Below are 14,489 nucleotides of genomic sequence, written 5' to 3' on the forward strand. Positions count from 1 at the left end.
GGGCCTGTTCCTGTGGTATACTGTTCTTTGTTCTCAGTGGGTCATTCATCTATAGAAAATTAATCTTCCACAGAAAGGAGTGGAGGTTGGATCATTGAATACATCCAAGACAGAATTAGACAGATTTCTGTTAGATAAAGGAAACAAGGATGATGGGGGTTGAGCAGACAACAAAACGGAGTTGAGACCAGAGCCAGGTCTTATCGAAAGGCCAAGCAGGTTGGAAGGACCAAATGGCCTACTCCTCTCCCTAAGTCCTATGTTCCTACACTGGACTCAAAACATCAACTCTTATTTTTCTCTTCACAGACGCAACTTGACCTGCTTTTTCCCAGCACTTTTTGTTAAGATGTCCCATCTATTTTGTCTTTGATTTCTTGTATTCAGATCGCTGCTGCCACTTAAAGTATGTTCCATGTAAATACTTTCAGTTGAGTTTGCACTCTGCATGTGCGTGCGTGTGTGCATGGCATGTACATGGCGTGTGTGTGTGTGTGTGTGTGTGTGTGATCTTATCAGAGCACTGCATTCAGTTCGGTGGGATTCTCCAGTCCCACCGGCAGTGCACCCCAGCCCATGGGTTTTCCGCTGGCAAGGGGTGATTCCCATTGACAGCAGCGGGATCAGAGAATCCCGCATCGAGCAAACAATGCACCACCTTCCGCCGGCAGGAAAAATGTAGCTGGGAGGCGGAAAATCTCACCTCATATCTTGGCATTGGAAAGGGAGCAGTGCAAATTTACGGGGGGGATGATACTAGACCTAACAGAGTTAAGTTATGATGACAGGTTGTGTAGAGTTGGCTTGTATTCCTGTGTGGACAGGAGGCTGAGGGACAATTTATTTGGGATGCTTATACCTTTAAAGGATTTCTCGGTGGAGAAGTAAAGAATACAGGGATATTGGAAGGGATTTTGCATCTACAATCGATGTGTGTGCAAACGGCGACCTGGGTGCAAAATCCCTTGAGAGTCAGGAAATGAGATTCTTGCAGGTGAGATCTCGTTTCCCAATTTTGCCCATCCTTCACCGGTGAAATGACAAGGTTCCCAATGTTGTGTGTGTGTGTGTGTGTGTGTGCATGTGTGTGTGTGTGTGTGATCTTATCAGAGCACTGCATTCAGTTCGGTGGGATTCTCCAGTCCCACCGGCAGTGCACCCCAGCCCATGGGTTTCCCGCTGGCAAGGGGTGATTCCCATTGACAGCAGCGGGATCAGAGAATCCCGCATCGAGCAAACAATGCACCACCTTCCGCCGGCAGGTTTGTGAGTTTAAGAAGTGTGGTCTCTTTAAAAGCTGGCTTGTGTCAGTGCTTGGATGTTTAGAATGCAGGTGCCTACAGGGTACACAAATTGCAACATTTGTAACCAGGACCAAACATCACGGTTCCTTGGTAACAGACTTTGCAGGCTGTTGAATTTTGACAGCCTATGAGTTTAAAGGAAAGACTCAGCTATCAGGAACCTATCCAATTTGAATTTGCTGCTGTTGACAACATCAGACCAGTCCTGGTGTTGGAAAATTGATAGGTCATCACCGTTATAAAGAGGGACTCAACGGCCTGCCTGCAGGAGTTCAATCGATGGGTTGCCATCTCTCATTACCTGGAGAGGGAAGAGCAGCTCCCTGCCAGCTTAAAATACCTCTTAAGCAAACTCTCTATCTAATGAAGAGTACCAAAATCAGAAAGAGAGAAAGAGTTTACAGACAGTGTAATCAACAGAAAAACTCCAAAGGTTTTCCAAAGCCAAACACCTGGTTGTATATTTTTTTGAGAGGGACTAGCGCCTGTTCTCTTTTGGGGCAATGAATGGTCCTTGTATTTATTTGAACAGCATTCCAGTAGTACCTTTCTTTAATTGATATGTTACTTGTTTAGTTAAAGTTCCTGATTGGTTAAATAAGTAACTTGGGTGTCAGATATTTCTGTTAATGAGCCTTTAAACATTAATGAAGAGCAGTTAAGGCCTTCCCAAACGCTTTTAACAGATTATGAAGTGAGGTATTCCTCTTTAGGGGATTCGGCGTAGCTTCTCAAAAGGGGATCAACCTCTGCATCGTAACACCATCCAACCTCATTTGAATACATTTTTAATATATTTCAATGTTGTTAAAAGGCTTCCCAGCCATACGATCCTCTCTCACTGAATATTCAGATCTTGCCAACAATAAGGATAAGAATCAACCACGGGGAACCTTCTAGAGGTGCCACGGTAAGTATAGCCCCCAGGGGGAGTTGTGGCTTGTCTGAGCATTGCCGGGGTGGGCCCTCTGGGGAGCCCCACGGTGGGGGGGAAGGTTCCCTTATGTGTGTTAGTTGGGCAAGGGGGGATGCCGATGTATGTGAGAGGGGGGGAAGAGTAACCTTAATACTGCTGTAATGGTGGTGGGTTGCTCCAATGCTTGTAGGGGGGTGCTCAGTGATCAATGGGGGGAGGTGGGGAGGAGTGGATGGGGGGGGCGGAGGTGGGGAAGTATATTTTCAGCACAGATTCGGCCACCATCTTTAAAGATGGCATCTCTGTGAAGCTGGCCTTGCAGGTTCTATCTATAATCCCTCAATACCCTTAGCTAACTCAAACTATCCATCTCAGATCTCAAAAGCATCAACTGACCCTCAGAGTGACCCTCAGGCCCGCTCCAAAGGTGTGCAAGTTAGGATGATTGGCCATGCTAAATTGCCCCTTAGTGTCAGTGGGATTAGCTGGGTAAATAGGCGGGGTTAAGGGGATAGAGCCTAGGTGGGATTGCGGTTGGTGCATTGAGTGCCAGAAAATCTGCTTTGATAATCCAGCTGTGTTTCTGGATAGAAACACGTGAGTTTTCAGTCAGAGCTTAGCACTGACAACTTCTGGTAAAATTTTGCCCACAGAAAATGAGAGTTAGGCCACTCAGGGGTAATCTCTGGAAGTATTGCCTCACGCCATAACAAGGACAGTGGGAATCTGGAACCCTGGACTCTGAGGGTCAGTTGATGCTTTTGAGATCTAAGATTGATAGATTTTTGTTAGCCATGAGTATTGAGGGATTATGGCTATGCATATCAGCTCTGACCTAACTGAAGGTGAGACAAGCCTGAGGGGCTGAATGGCCTCCTCCTGGTCCTAACGTTTTTTGCTCTGTCCCTTGCTAAATTCTATTCATCTGTAACATCTTCTTATTCAGATGAATGGCCTGTGGCCAAGGCCTCAAGCTGCTGCTTTCTCATTTCACAGATAACACCTGATCCGGAACTTTCTTTAACCTTTTCAGGGAAGTGTTTCCAGTGATGAAAGTGAGTTTAGCTACGGTGGCCCAAATAGGGAGGGGAGAATGGGATCAGAAGGCTGCTGAAGGCCTTGGCACGCTACCCTGACAACAAGGAGGGACCAGGTAAAGCTGGTGAAGATCAAACGACAACTGATGATTCTGATCGGGGGTTGCTGTGAGGTACAGGTCAACAGTGGGTTAGCTGTGGGTCAGGCCTTTTGCTAATCCTTCAGGAATCTATAATAATACTCAGTCTATATCTGTCTGGAGCACTGATGGGCAACCTGAGGCCCAATACGGTTCTGACTGCGGCCCAAGAGACATTTCATTGACCATCGCCCAAGTGCAGAGTTGTCACATTCTGCTGATTTCCACCCGAGTAGTTTCTTTCCCCCCAGTTTGACTGAAGTGATTCACACATAAAGTGAAGTGAGGTGCGTGCTGATTGCTCACAACATTGAGTGTGAGAGCCATGTGCTCCCCCTGCGTCCAAAGTGTAAATATTTCTTTAGTTTTTGCTGTCTGAAGTTGGTGATAGCTCTGTTAATTCAGTCCATGAGTGTGGGATCCTGCTGAATTAACCAGGAATTGCAGACTAAATCTCCAGGGCACTGCTGCAAGCCCAAATCGCAGGAGTAAATTCATTAGAACTTCAGAATGAGTTTCAGTGTTCTTGTTTATGCTTTGTTTTATCAATTATAAAATATTGGGCAATGTTTGAACAGGAAAAATGATGGAGATATGAGGTCATAGGAATATAGGAATTAGGGGCGGAAGTAGGCAAATTCTGGCTTGATCACTGTCTGTGTGGAGTTTGCACATCCTCCCCATGTCCAGGTGGGTTTCCTCTGGGTGCTCCAGTATCCTTTCACAGTCCAAAGATGTGCGGGTTAGGTGGATTGGCCATGCTGAATTGCCCCTTAGGGTCAGGGGGACTAACTAGGGTAAATGCATTGGGTCATGGGGATAGGACCTGGGATGAGATTCTGGTCAGTGCAGACCCGATGGGCCGAATGCCTCCTTCTGCACCGTAGGCTTTTCAATCCAGCCCTTTGAGTCAGCTCCACCATTCAATCAGATCATGGCTGGTCTCTCCCAGTCTCAAATCCCACTTGTTTCCCACATCTCCTTAGAAATGTATCTATCTCCTTGAAACCATTTAATGATTCAGACTCCACCGTGCTATGGGGCAGTGAGTTCCACAAATTTAGCACTCTGAGAGAAGGAGATCCATCTCGTCTCAGTTTTAAACCTACAGCCTCTCAGCCTATATCTGTGATCTATTCTAGATTGCCCAACAAGAGGAAACGTTTGGTCTATGTTTACTTTATCAATCCTTTAAAATTTTTATATATCTCAATCAGATCCCCTCTCATCTTTCTAAACTCCAAGTACTATAATCTCAAATTTCAATCTCTCTTCATAACGTGGTCAGATGATAAAGCTGCTTAGTTGGCAATGTTCAGTGTGAGGACCCCTCATTGTAACATTGACAACATGTTAAAGACCTTAACCAGCACATAAATCAGTGAATGGTTACAGCACAGCAGAAGGCCATTCACCCCATCGTCTTCCTGCCAGTTCGCTACAAGAGAAATTCAACTTGTGCTACCCCACCCTGCCCTTTCCTTGGAACCCTGCAGCTTTTTCTCCGCAGATGCTTCTGCAGAAATCTCGGATCGAACCTGCCTCCACCGCGCTGTCAGGCAGCACATTCCAGATCCTAACTACTCACTACGTGAAAAAGATTTCCCTCAGCTTATCTTTGGTTCTTAGATCATTCATATTAACTCGACACATCCGCCAATTGGAGCAGTTTCATGCTAGGTTCTACTCTGTCCACACCTCCCCTCAAGATTTTAACCACTTGTGAATATTTGCTCTCAGTCTTTTCCTTACGGGGGATAGCCACAGACTCTTGGGAACAGACAGGACACCAAAAAACTCGGAGGTAGACAGCACCGGTTATAGGACAGTTAGTTCCCAGTGACATGGATGTGTCTGCAGTGGGAGGGATCAGACTGTTTCCATGTATCCATTATGAATGTCCCACCCTTTAGTTTGGAAGAATAAAACTGATAGATAATAATTGTAATTCTTGTGGCAGCAATCTGAAGTGATAATGCACTGAAGCTTCAACACATTTAGGATATCTGATTGGCTCCAGTCTGTAACTCACTCCCGGGTAACTGTTATTCTATATATAAACCACCCAACCCCCTCGATAAGATTCCAGTCTGTAACTCACTCCTGGGTATCGGTTATTATTTATATAAACCACCCGAACCCCTCAATTAGAATCCAGCCTGTAACTCACACCTGGGTATCTGTTATTCTATATATAAACCACCCAAACCCCTTTATTAGATTCCAGTCTGTAACTTATTCTGAGTATTTGTTATTCCATGTAGAAACCACCCAAACACCTTGATTAGATTCAACCTCTATCATTTTTTATTCAAATCTCTGCATTTTCCTGTCCCCTCCTTATCTCTTCACTGCTCTAATTCTAATTTCCTGCTTATTCTTCATTATATTTTTCTCCAACATTGGTGACTGTGCCTTCAGTTGCGTAGATTGTAAGGTCTGGAATGTCCCCGCAATGTCCATCTCTCTGTCCTATTTTACAATCCTCCTTAAAATTTTGCTCTTTGACCAAACCCTCAGGGTTCTATTCTCAGAGAAAAAGTGCCTTGGTGTACAATATATTGTTGATAACACTGTCTGTGATACATTTTCCATATTAAATGTGATATATAACTGCTAGCAGTTATTATCATTATTGCTAGTTAGCAGTGTGGATAAGTTACACGTGCAGTATCCATTGTGATGGTAGTCTGAGCTGTTAGCCAGCATTTGAGATACAGTCCTAAAGATAACCATAGAAATAGTTCTTGGGTGGAATTATTTCTGTAAGGCTGTTGGTGATTGGCTGGGATAATTCAATGGAAGATTCTTCCGAACTGTCAGTAAAAGCTGTAAATGTGTTAAATTGAACCTCTGTTGGTGACGTAGCCTGTCCAACTTTCCACTGCCTAACTTCCCATCATCCCCTGGATGCAGGTCAGGTGCTGGAACATGGCAGCCTATGGGTTCCCCAGGTTGGCCACCCTGTCTGGGATGGATAGGATAGAGGTGGAGAGACTCTTCCCGCTCAAAAAAGACAGTAGGACTAGGGGGCACAGCCTCAAGATAAAGGGGAGGCGGTTTAGAACGGAGTTGAGGAGGAACTTCTTCACTCAAAGGGTGGTGAATCTCTGGAATTCTCTGCCCGTTGAAGTAGTGGAGGCTGCCTCGCTAAATATTTTTAAGAAGTGGGTTGATGGGTTCTTGATAAGAGAGGGGATTAAGGGTTATGGGGAGAGGGCGGGAAAGTGGAACTGAGCCACAACAGATCAGCCATGATCTTATTGAATGGCGGGGCAGGCTCGAAGGGCTAGATGGCCTACTCCTGCTCCTATTTCTTATGTTCTTATGTTCTTATGTAACCTGGCCCACCTGGGAGAGGTAGTGAGCAATTCCATCTTGTGCTCCAGCAGGAATCCTGGGCTTAATTCAGTCTTCACCCCCCCTCGCTCTTCCTTTCCCCCTTTCACCCCCACTTCCCCCTCAAGGATGGCAGTTGCAAAATATTTCAACACATTGATTTCAGTGCAGTTCCTGTAAGGGTCCTACCTGTAACTGCACATTCGCTCCGACCTGGGCTGCCTGATATGAATCTCCATTCAGCGCCTGCATGCTCATATACAGATCTCCGCTGCTTGTCATGTTATATGGAGCAGAGGAACCTGCAAAATACAAAGGGTAATCCCTGTGTGACCAGGCTGGAGTAGTTCACTGTCTCTCCCAGTGCATCAGCTGCCTCACATAAAGATATAACTAATCGAGATGTTGAATCTGCTCCACCATTTGATATGAGCACAGCTGGCCTGCTACTTCAACTCTACCTTCCTGTTCAACTCCAACATCCTTTGCTTCCTTCAGTGTCCCAGAATGCTATCAACCATTGTCTGGACCTGCCCATCTACAGCTCTGTGAGGGAGAGAATGCCAAAAATCCATAGCCCACTCAGGTAAGTATCCTTCTTGGCTCAGTTTTAAGTGACTAACTCCATATCCTGAGACTGAGGCCCTGTATTCTGTACTTTCAAGTCAGGGATACATCCTCCCAGTACTCACCCTGTCATTTCTTGGGCTAATAAGTGGAAAGTATCGTTCACATCACAAGTGCTAGACAGGCAATGACCACCTCCAAAAAGAGAGAATCTAACCATTGCCCCTTGACATTCAACGGTATTACCATCGCTGAATAGCCCACTTTTAACCTCCTGGGAGTTACCATTGACCAGAAACTGACCTGGACTAGCCACACAAATACTGTGGCTACAAGAGCAAGTCAGAGGCTAGAAATCCTGTGACATTCCAAAGCCTGTCTGCCAATTACAAGGCACAAGTAAGAGTATGATGAAATACATTTGTGCCCATCCTCAGTTACCCTTAAGAGAGTGGTGGTGAGCTGGAACAGCTGCAGTCCACATGGCGCAGGTACACCCACAGTGCTGTTAGGAAAAGATTTTCAGGATTATTGGAAGGGGATTAAATGGGTGGGTAGAGTCTATGATAGAGTAGAGTGTACATGGGATTTGGTGAAATGGATTGAATTGCCATTTTAGGCTCTGTTAATATCTTAGTAAACCTTACTTTACTGCAGTTTCATTCACTCAATATAGTTTGCTTTGACCGACAAATAATTTGCTTTGGCCGATAGGTTGACACATCTCTGATCAAAAGTAGCCTATAACATGTCTCAGAAGCTCAGCAATGATGCAATGGCTGGTGCTCCTTGCAATTTGGTTACAATGTTCCCACGCATCTCCACAGCAAAACTGCCCCCTCCAACACTCACTCTCTAAGCTTGTACACAAAGAACGGCCAGTGGGTCGTGGAACTGGAGGGCTGCTGGCTCCCATCGATCTGTAACATGATTCCGTCCCTTCAGAGAGAGAGAAAGAGAAAAAGGCCAGAAAATTAACAAAAACTGCCAAGTTTTCATATTTCCTTATGGAAAGCTCATATTAAACATGAAGGACCCAGCTCCCAGCGAATGCCAGAGGCTGATAAGCGGAAGGAGATTTTCCTCTCACATGCTCATTCAAAGCCATTCAGACCCTCAGTCTCACATACAGTCAGTCATCATGTGCTCTGTCACAGGGCCTTGTAGATCAAATGCTGGTCAACCTTCCCTTCTTTACTAAACAAAGCATTAACTGTTCCTTCACCACGGTGCTGAACATAGCATCTGGTTATGTGCAAAATGTCTGCTGTGCTTTTTAACTGGGACCTCAACAATCACTATGCTTCAAGGTACACATTCTCTGTGTACTGCCTTCTTGAGACAGTACTGAGTGGGCCCGATCAAACTTTACTCACGCTGGTCTCTCACCTCCTCCGTCCTGAGTGTAGTTTGGGCCAAGCTACCTCAGTGTAAAATTCCTGGAACTATTTGTCGAGTTACATGTGAGAGAGAGTCAAGGGGAGACAGAAAGGCACCGTGTAGAAAATGACAGGCCACTTGCAGGCGTCCTACAGTTAGAGATGCAGACATGTGAGAAAGATTCAAATACAGCAGCATGTGAGGGATGACACATGATTCACTGACGCACATTGAGATGCAGAGAGAGGGAAACAGAAAGATCAATGTGATTTCGTCCTGATATGGGGCCCTGTTGTCACAGTAATGGCACAGTAGTTAGCACTGCTGCCTTACAGCACCAGGGACCTGGGTTCGATTCCCGGCCTGGGTCACTGTCTGTGTGGAGTTTTTACATTCTCCTCGTATTTGCATGGATTTCCTCTGGGTTCTCCTCCCACACTCCAAAGATATGCGGTCTAGGTTGACTGGCCGTATTAAATTGCCCCTTAGAGTCAGGGAAAATAGCAGGGCAAACACGTGGGGTTACGGGGATAGAGGCTGAGTGGGAGATGTGGTCAGTGCAGACTTGATGGGCCGAATGGTCTATTTCTGCACTATAGGGATTCTATGATTCTGTGCTGCCACAGTGAACATCATCAATTTTAGTTTGGCTGCAGTCCGTCTCTGTATAACACAGGCCAGTGCTGTATTATCTGCCCCGATACCTTTTTGATTTCCCTGATAAACATCATGAATTACTGACATGTCTGTAAAACTACAGCCTTCATGGCTAGTTAGAAACTTCCACTCCGTCTGTACAAAGCTAATGTGTGACCATCAACACAAAGTCCAGCCTGTCAGTTCCTGTCACGCTGCTTGCAATGCATGCCAATCCTTCATTCCGCTAACCCTGGGTAATAATTGTAGCTTTGGCTCCTGGATGTTGACACTTGTGCAGGCAGCTGCAGCTCTAACCTTCACTGAGAGCCACTAGCACATACATCACAACCATGTCATGGTTTTTTCTCTTTGTTCTTTCATCGGCATCACTGACCAAAATTTGTTGCCCGTCCCTAACTGCCCTCGAACTGAGTGACTCTCTCGGTCACTTCAGAGAGACAGTTAAGAGTTAGCCACATTGTTGTGGGTCCAGAGTCACATGTAGGCCAGACCGGGTAAGGACAGCAGATTTCCTTCCCTAAAGGAACCAGATGGTTGTTTTTAACGACAATCACGGATAATTGCCTTGGTTACCATTACTGAGACTAGGTCGGGGATTCTCCCAGCCCTTTGTGCTACCTGAGTAGCGCAGCGCACTGGGAGATACCCTGGTTGGGGGGGACTCATAGCAGGAGTCGCAACCAGCATCCGGCTGTTCAAACGTCTCCCAGGCATTTTGTTCCAATATAATCAGCCCCAAGCTGGAAATTGGCGTGAGACTGATTACCATATGGAAATGGCTATTTACATATGATTAGCAAGCCCTGGTCAATAGCCCCAGGGCCCGCAAATGTCTCCCCCCACACCTGCCAGGGAAGTTCACAACAGTAGTGTTTGCAACTGTTCCCCACCAATGTAGACCAGACATGTTCACCCAGCTGGTGGGACAGAGGCCACTTAGGCTCCCCCCAGGAGGGTGGGGTGGGGGGGGGGTGCCCATTGGGTACTACACCAGCAGTGCCAGCCGGGCACCCTGTCACTGCCCACTGGACACTGCCCACCAGGCACCCGGCAATGTCAAGGGTTAGGGCTAGAGGGAGTGGGATCTACTGGGAGCAGGGCCTACTGGGAGCAGGGCCTACTGGGAGCAGGGCCTACTGGGGGCTGATCGGTGATCATGGGGGTGGTGGCCTACTGTAAGCTCTGCAATGGGATTGGTGGAGTTCGGAGGGAGGAGGTGATCAGGGCTGCACATGGAGAGGGGGGATTGGGGCGGGCCATGGGGAGCTGGTAATTGGAGCTGGCCAGGGTGGGGGTGTAGGGGTTGAGTGGGCCAGCCATCGGGTGGCAGGAGGATAATGGGTAGGCCGACAATCAGGATCGGTGGGGGAAAGCCGGCAATTGGAGTGGGGGGGTGGTCAGGAGGCTGGAGATGGAATTAAGGAGCGATTTGAAAAGAGGCAGCGTGTATGCACTGATGTCCCACTCACTGACAGATCAGTGCATGTGCACCAGTCCCCTCAGCGAGCTGATTCAAGTCTCTCCAACGGGATGAGGCCTCACTCCCTACTTACCGATGTGAATCTCTCTGACATGCTCCGTGAAGCACAGAGTGTCGGAGATCCGTGAAACTAAGTAGTCAGGAAAATCTCCAGGTTTTCCCGCCCATTGGGCACTTTTGTTTGAGAGAATCCTGGCCTAGATTTATATTAAAAATTTTTTACTGAATTTAAATTCTGCTAGTAACTGTGGTGGGATTTGAACCCATGTCCCCAGAGAATTAACCTAGACTGTGCGATACTAGAACCATAGAACATTACAGCACAGAAACAGGCCTTTTTGGCCCTTCTTGGCTGTGCTGAACCATTTTTCTGCCTAGTCCCACTGACCTGCACCTGGACCATATCCCTCCACACCCCCTCTCATCTATGTACCTGTCCAAGTTTTTCTTAAATGTTAAAAGTGAGCCCACATTCACCACTCCATCTGGCAGCTCATTCCACACTCCCACCACTCTCTGTGTGAAGAAACCCCCACCTAATATTCCCTTTAAACTTTTCCCCCTTCACCCTTAATCCATGTGCTCTAGTTTATTTCTCCCCTAGCCTCAGTGGAAAAAGCCTGCTTGCATTCACTCTATCTATACCCATCATAATTTTATACACCTCTATCAAATCTCCCCTCATTCTTCTATGCTCCAGGGAATAAAGTCCTAACCTATTCAACCTTTCTCTGTAACTCAGCTTCTCAAGTCCCGGCAACATCCTTGTAAAAATTCTCTGCACTCTTTCAATCTTATTTACATCCTTCCTGTAATTAGGTGACCAAAACTGCACACAATACTCTAAATTCAGCCTTACTGAATAAGGTTAATAACAACCTTAAAGACAACCTTAAGGTTGTCTTATATAATTTCACCATAACATTCCAACTCTTATACTCAATACTTTGATTTATAAAGGCCAATGTACCAAAAGCACTCTTTACGGCCCTATCTACCTATGACGCCACTTTTAGGGAATTATGTATCTGTATTCCCAGATCCCTCTGTTCTACTGCACTCTTCAGTGTCCTACCATTTACCTTATATGTTCTACCTTGGTTTGTCCTTCCAAAGTGCAATACTTTACACTTGTCTGCATTAAACTCCATCTGTAAGAAGTCTGACAACACCAGGTTTAAGTCCAACCGATTTATTTGATAGTAAACTCACAAGCTGTCGAGGTTTCCCTCTTCGTCAGGTGAATGGAGAGTTCTGGCCTCAGACAGAGCATATAAAGCACAGACAGTTTACAGATTACTGATTAGGATACGAAACTTTACACCTAAACTGCTATTCAAGGCTTAAAGTGGCCAACAATGTGAGTGGAAGGAACACTGAGCACAGGTTAAAGAGATGTGTATTGTCTCCAGACAGTACAGTAAGTGAGGTTTTGCAAACCCAGGCAAGTCACGGGGGTTACAGATAGTGCGACATGAACCCAAGATCCCTGTTGAGACAGTCCTCATGAGTGCAGAACTTGGCCAAGTTCTAGCCATGTTCATCTCCATCTGCCATTTTCAGCCCATTTTCCTAGCTGGTCCAAATCCCTCTGCAAGCTTTGAAAACCTTCCTCACTGTCTACTATCCCTTCAATCTTTGTATCATCAGCAAATTTGCTGATCCAATTTACCGCATTATCATTCAGATTATTGATATCGATGACAAACAACAATGGACCCAGCACTGATCCTTGTGACACATCATGAGTCACAGGCCCCCACTCAGAGAAGCAATCTTCCACTACCACTCTCTGGCTTCTTCCATTGAGCTAATGTCTAATCCAATTTACTATCTCTCCATGTATACCTAGTGACTGAACCTTCCTAACTAACCTCCCATGCGGGACCTTGTCAAAGGCCTTACTGAAGTTCACTAGCGTGGTGACATTACCACTACCCTGCTAACTCCTTTCAATGTAGTAGCAGATATGTAGGGTGGCATGGTGGCATAGTTGTGAGCACTGCTGCCTCACAGCACCAGGGACCCGGGTTCAATTCTGGTTTCGGATCACTGTGTGGAATTTGCAAATTCTCCCTGTGTCTACGTGGGTTTCCTCCGGGTGCTCCGGTTTCCTCCCACAGTCCAAAGATGTGTGGGTTAAGTGGATTGACCATGCTAAATTGACCATATTGTCAAGGGGATTAACAGGGTAAATTAATGGGGTTATTTGAATAGGCCTGGGTGGGATTGTGGTCTGATACAGATTTGATGGGCTAAATGGCCTCCTTCTGTACTGTAGGGATTCTATAATTTTGTGATTCTAACACAAAGCAGCTCTCTTTAAAACACCCCACTGAGCTGCCACTGGTGCCACCAAACCCTCTCCGAACTCGCTCTGAGTATTTCCTACTCCTACCCATCCCCCTCGGGGAATCCTTCCAACACAGCCACCTTCACCCTTCATGCCAGAGACTCACATTTATCAGTGTATTTATCTCCCCTGACCAGTGCCACCCATTATAATTGGATGGCAGCACCACTCCAGCACCTCGGAGGTCTGGGATGGTGAATAACTGAGGTCATTCAGGAGACAGCCGTCAAACCCATCCTATACTAGCCCCCAGGCAGTCACATTGCAGCATGGTGCAGCAGGTAAGAATTACAGTGCAGGAGCTCTGGTCAAGTTCCTTTTATTTCATTCTCCTTCCGAAGACCCACCGGAATGGTCCTCAAATCTGCCCAAACTCAGTGCATTTTGGAGATTGCATATTCTCTCTGTGTCTGCGCAGGTTTCCTCTGGGTGCTCTGGTTTTCTCCCACCATCCAAAGATGTGTGGTTTCGGTGGATTGGCCATGCTAAATTGCCCCTTAGAGATTAGCAGGAAATTAATTGGGGCTATGGGAATAAGGCCTGGGTGGGATTCAGGTTGATGCAGGCTCATGGGCCAAATGACCTCCTTCTGCGCTGTAGGGATTCGATGATTCTGTCACTCAATAAAAGCCCATGTTGCATACTGCAGAATGCATGTCACCGTGTGGTCATCAGAACATCTAACCACATCTGGGACTGAGAAGCAGAGTCCGCTATCCAGATGTGCTGCATTGAGAACACCAATGGCACTGTCTTTGCTTTCTGAGCATGGATTCCATGCTGGCCACTGCCTCAGGCTGATCCAAATACTTTGTAACCTGGGCATCGTCCTCCTAACTCCACCTCAGAACAATATCCGTCTCCACCTTTCCCTCAGCCTATCTGCTGCTGGAAGCCTCCTCTACGCTAGTGCCACCTCCAGATTGAACTATTCCAGTGCTCCTCTGGCCAATCTCCCATACTTAACTCTTCAGAAACTCAGTGATCTGTAAACCGATTCACAGCAAGTCCCACCAGCTCCCTGCTGACCAGAGTTGGCTTCCCTGCCCAAGTGTTCAAAATTTTCACCTCCCTCCGTAGACCTCTCCTTCTCTGGTAATCTCCTTAGCCCTACATTCCTCTGAGAACTCTCTTGCCATCCAATTAGGGCCTTTAGTACGCCCCCGATTTTCAAGGGGGCACAGACTCAAAATCAGGCATCTTCCATTTAGGACAGAAATGAGGAGGAATTCCTTTCTCAAGAGGGTTGGTGGTGTTTGGAATTGTTTTCCCCAGTGAACAGCAGTGGCTGTGGCAATGGTGGCACAGTGCTG

At 46.5% G+C, this 14,489-nt stretch overlaps 1 protein-coding gene across 4 annotated transcripts in view; it reads right to left on the reverse strand.

Annotated features, from left to right (window-relative positions):
• Positions 1–14,489, reverse strand: part of LOC145348423 (pre-B-cell leukemia transcription factor 1-like) — a 337,479-nt gene that overhangs the window by 32,807 nt on the left and 290,183 nt on the right. For 2 of the 4 annotated variants that reach the window (XM_080196640.1, XM_080196639.1), the window contains one exon: positions 6,926–7,038. In XM_080196640.1, coding sequence (XP_080052766.1) covers positions 6,926–7,038 — 113 coding nt within the window. Of the gene's footprint in view, positions 1–6,925; positions 7,039–8,155; positions 8,243–14,489 lie in introns of all 4 variants that reach the window. The other 2 variants (XM_080196637.1, XM_080196641.1) reach the window with 2 other exon arrangements.

Source organism: Carcharhinus amblyrhynchos, chromosome 9 (assembly GCF_965287045.1).
Source record: "Carcharhinus amblyrhynchos chromosome 9, sCarAmb.v2.hapA, whole genome shotgun sequence".
NCBI lineage: Eukaryota > Metazoa > Chordata > Chondrichthyes > Carcharhiniformes > Carcharhinidae > Carcharhinus > Carcharhinus amblyrhynchos.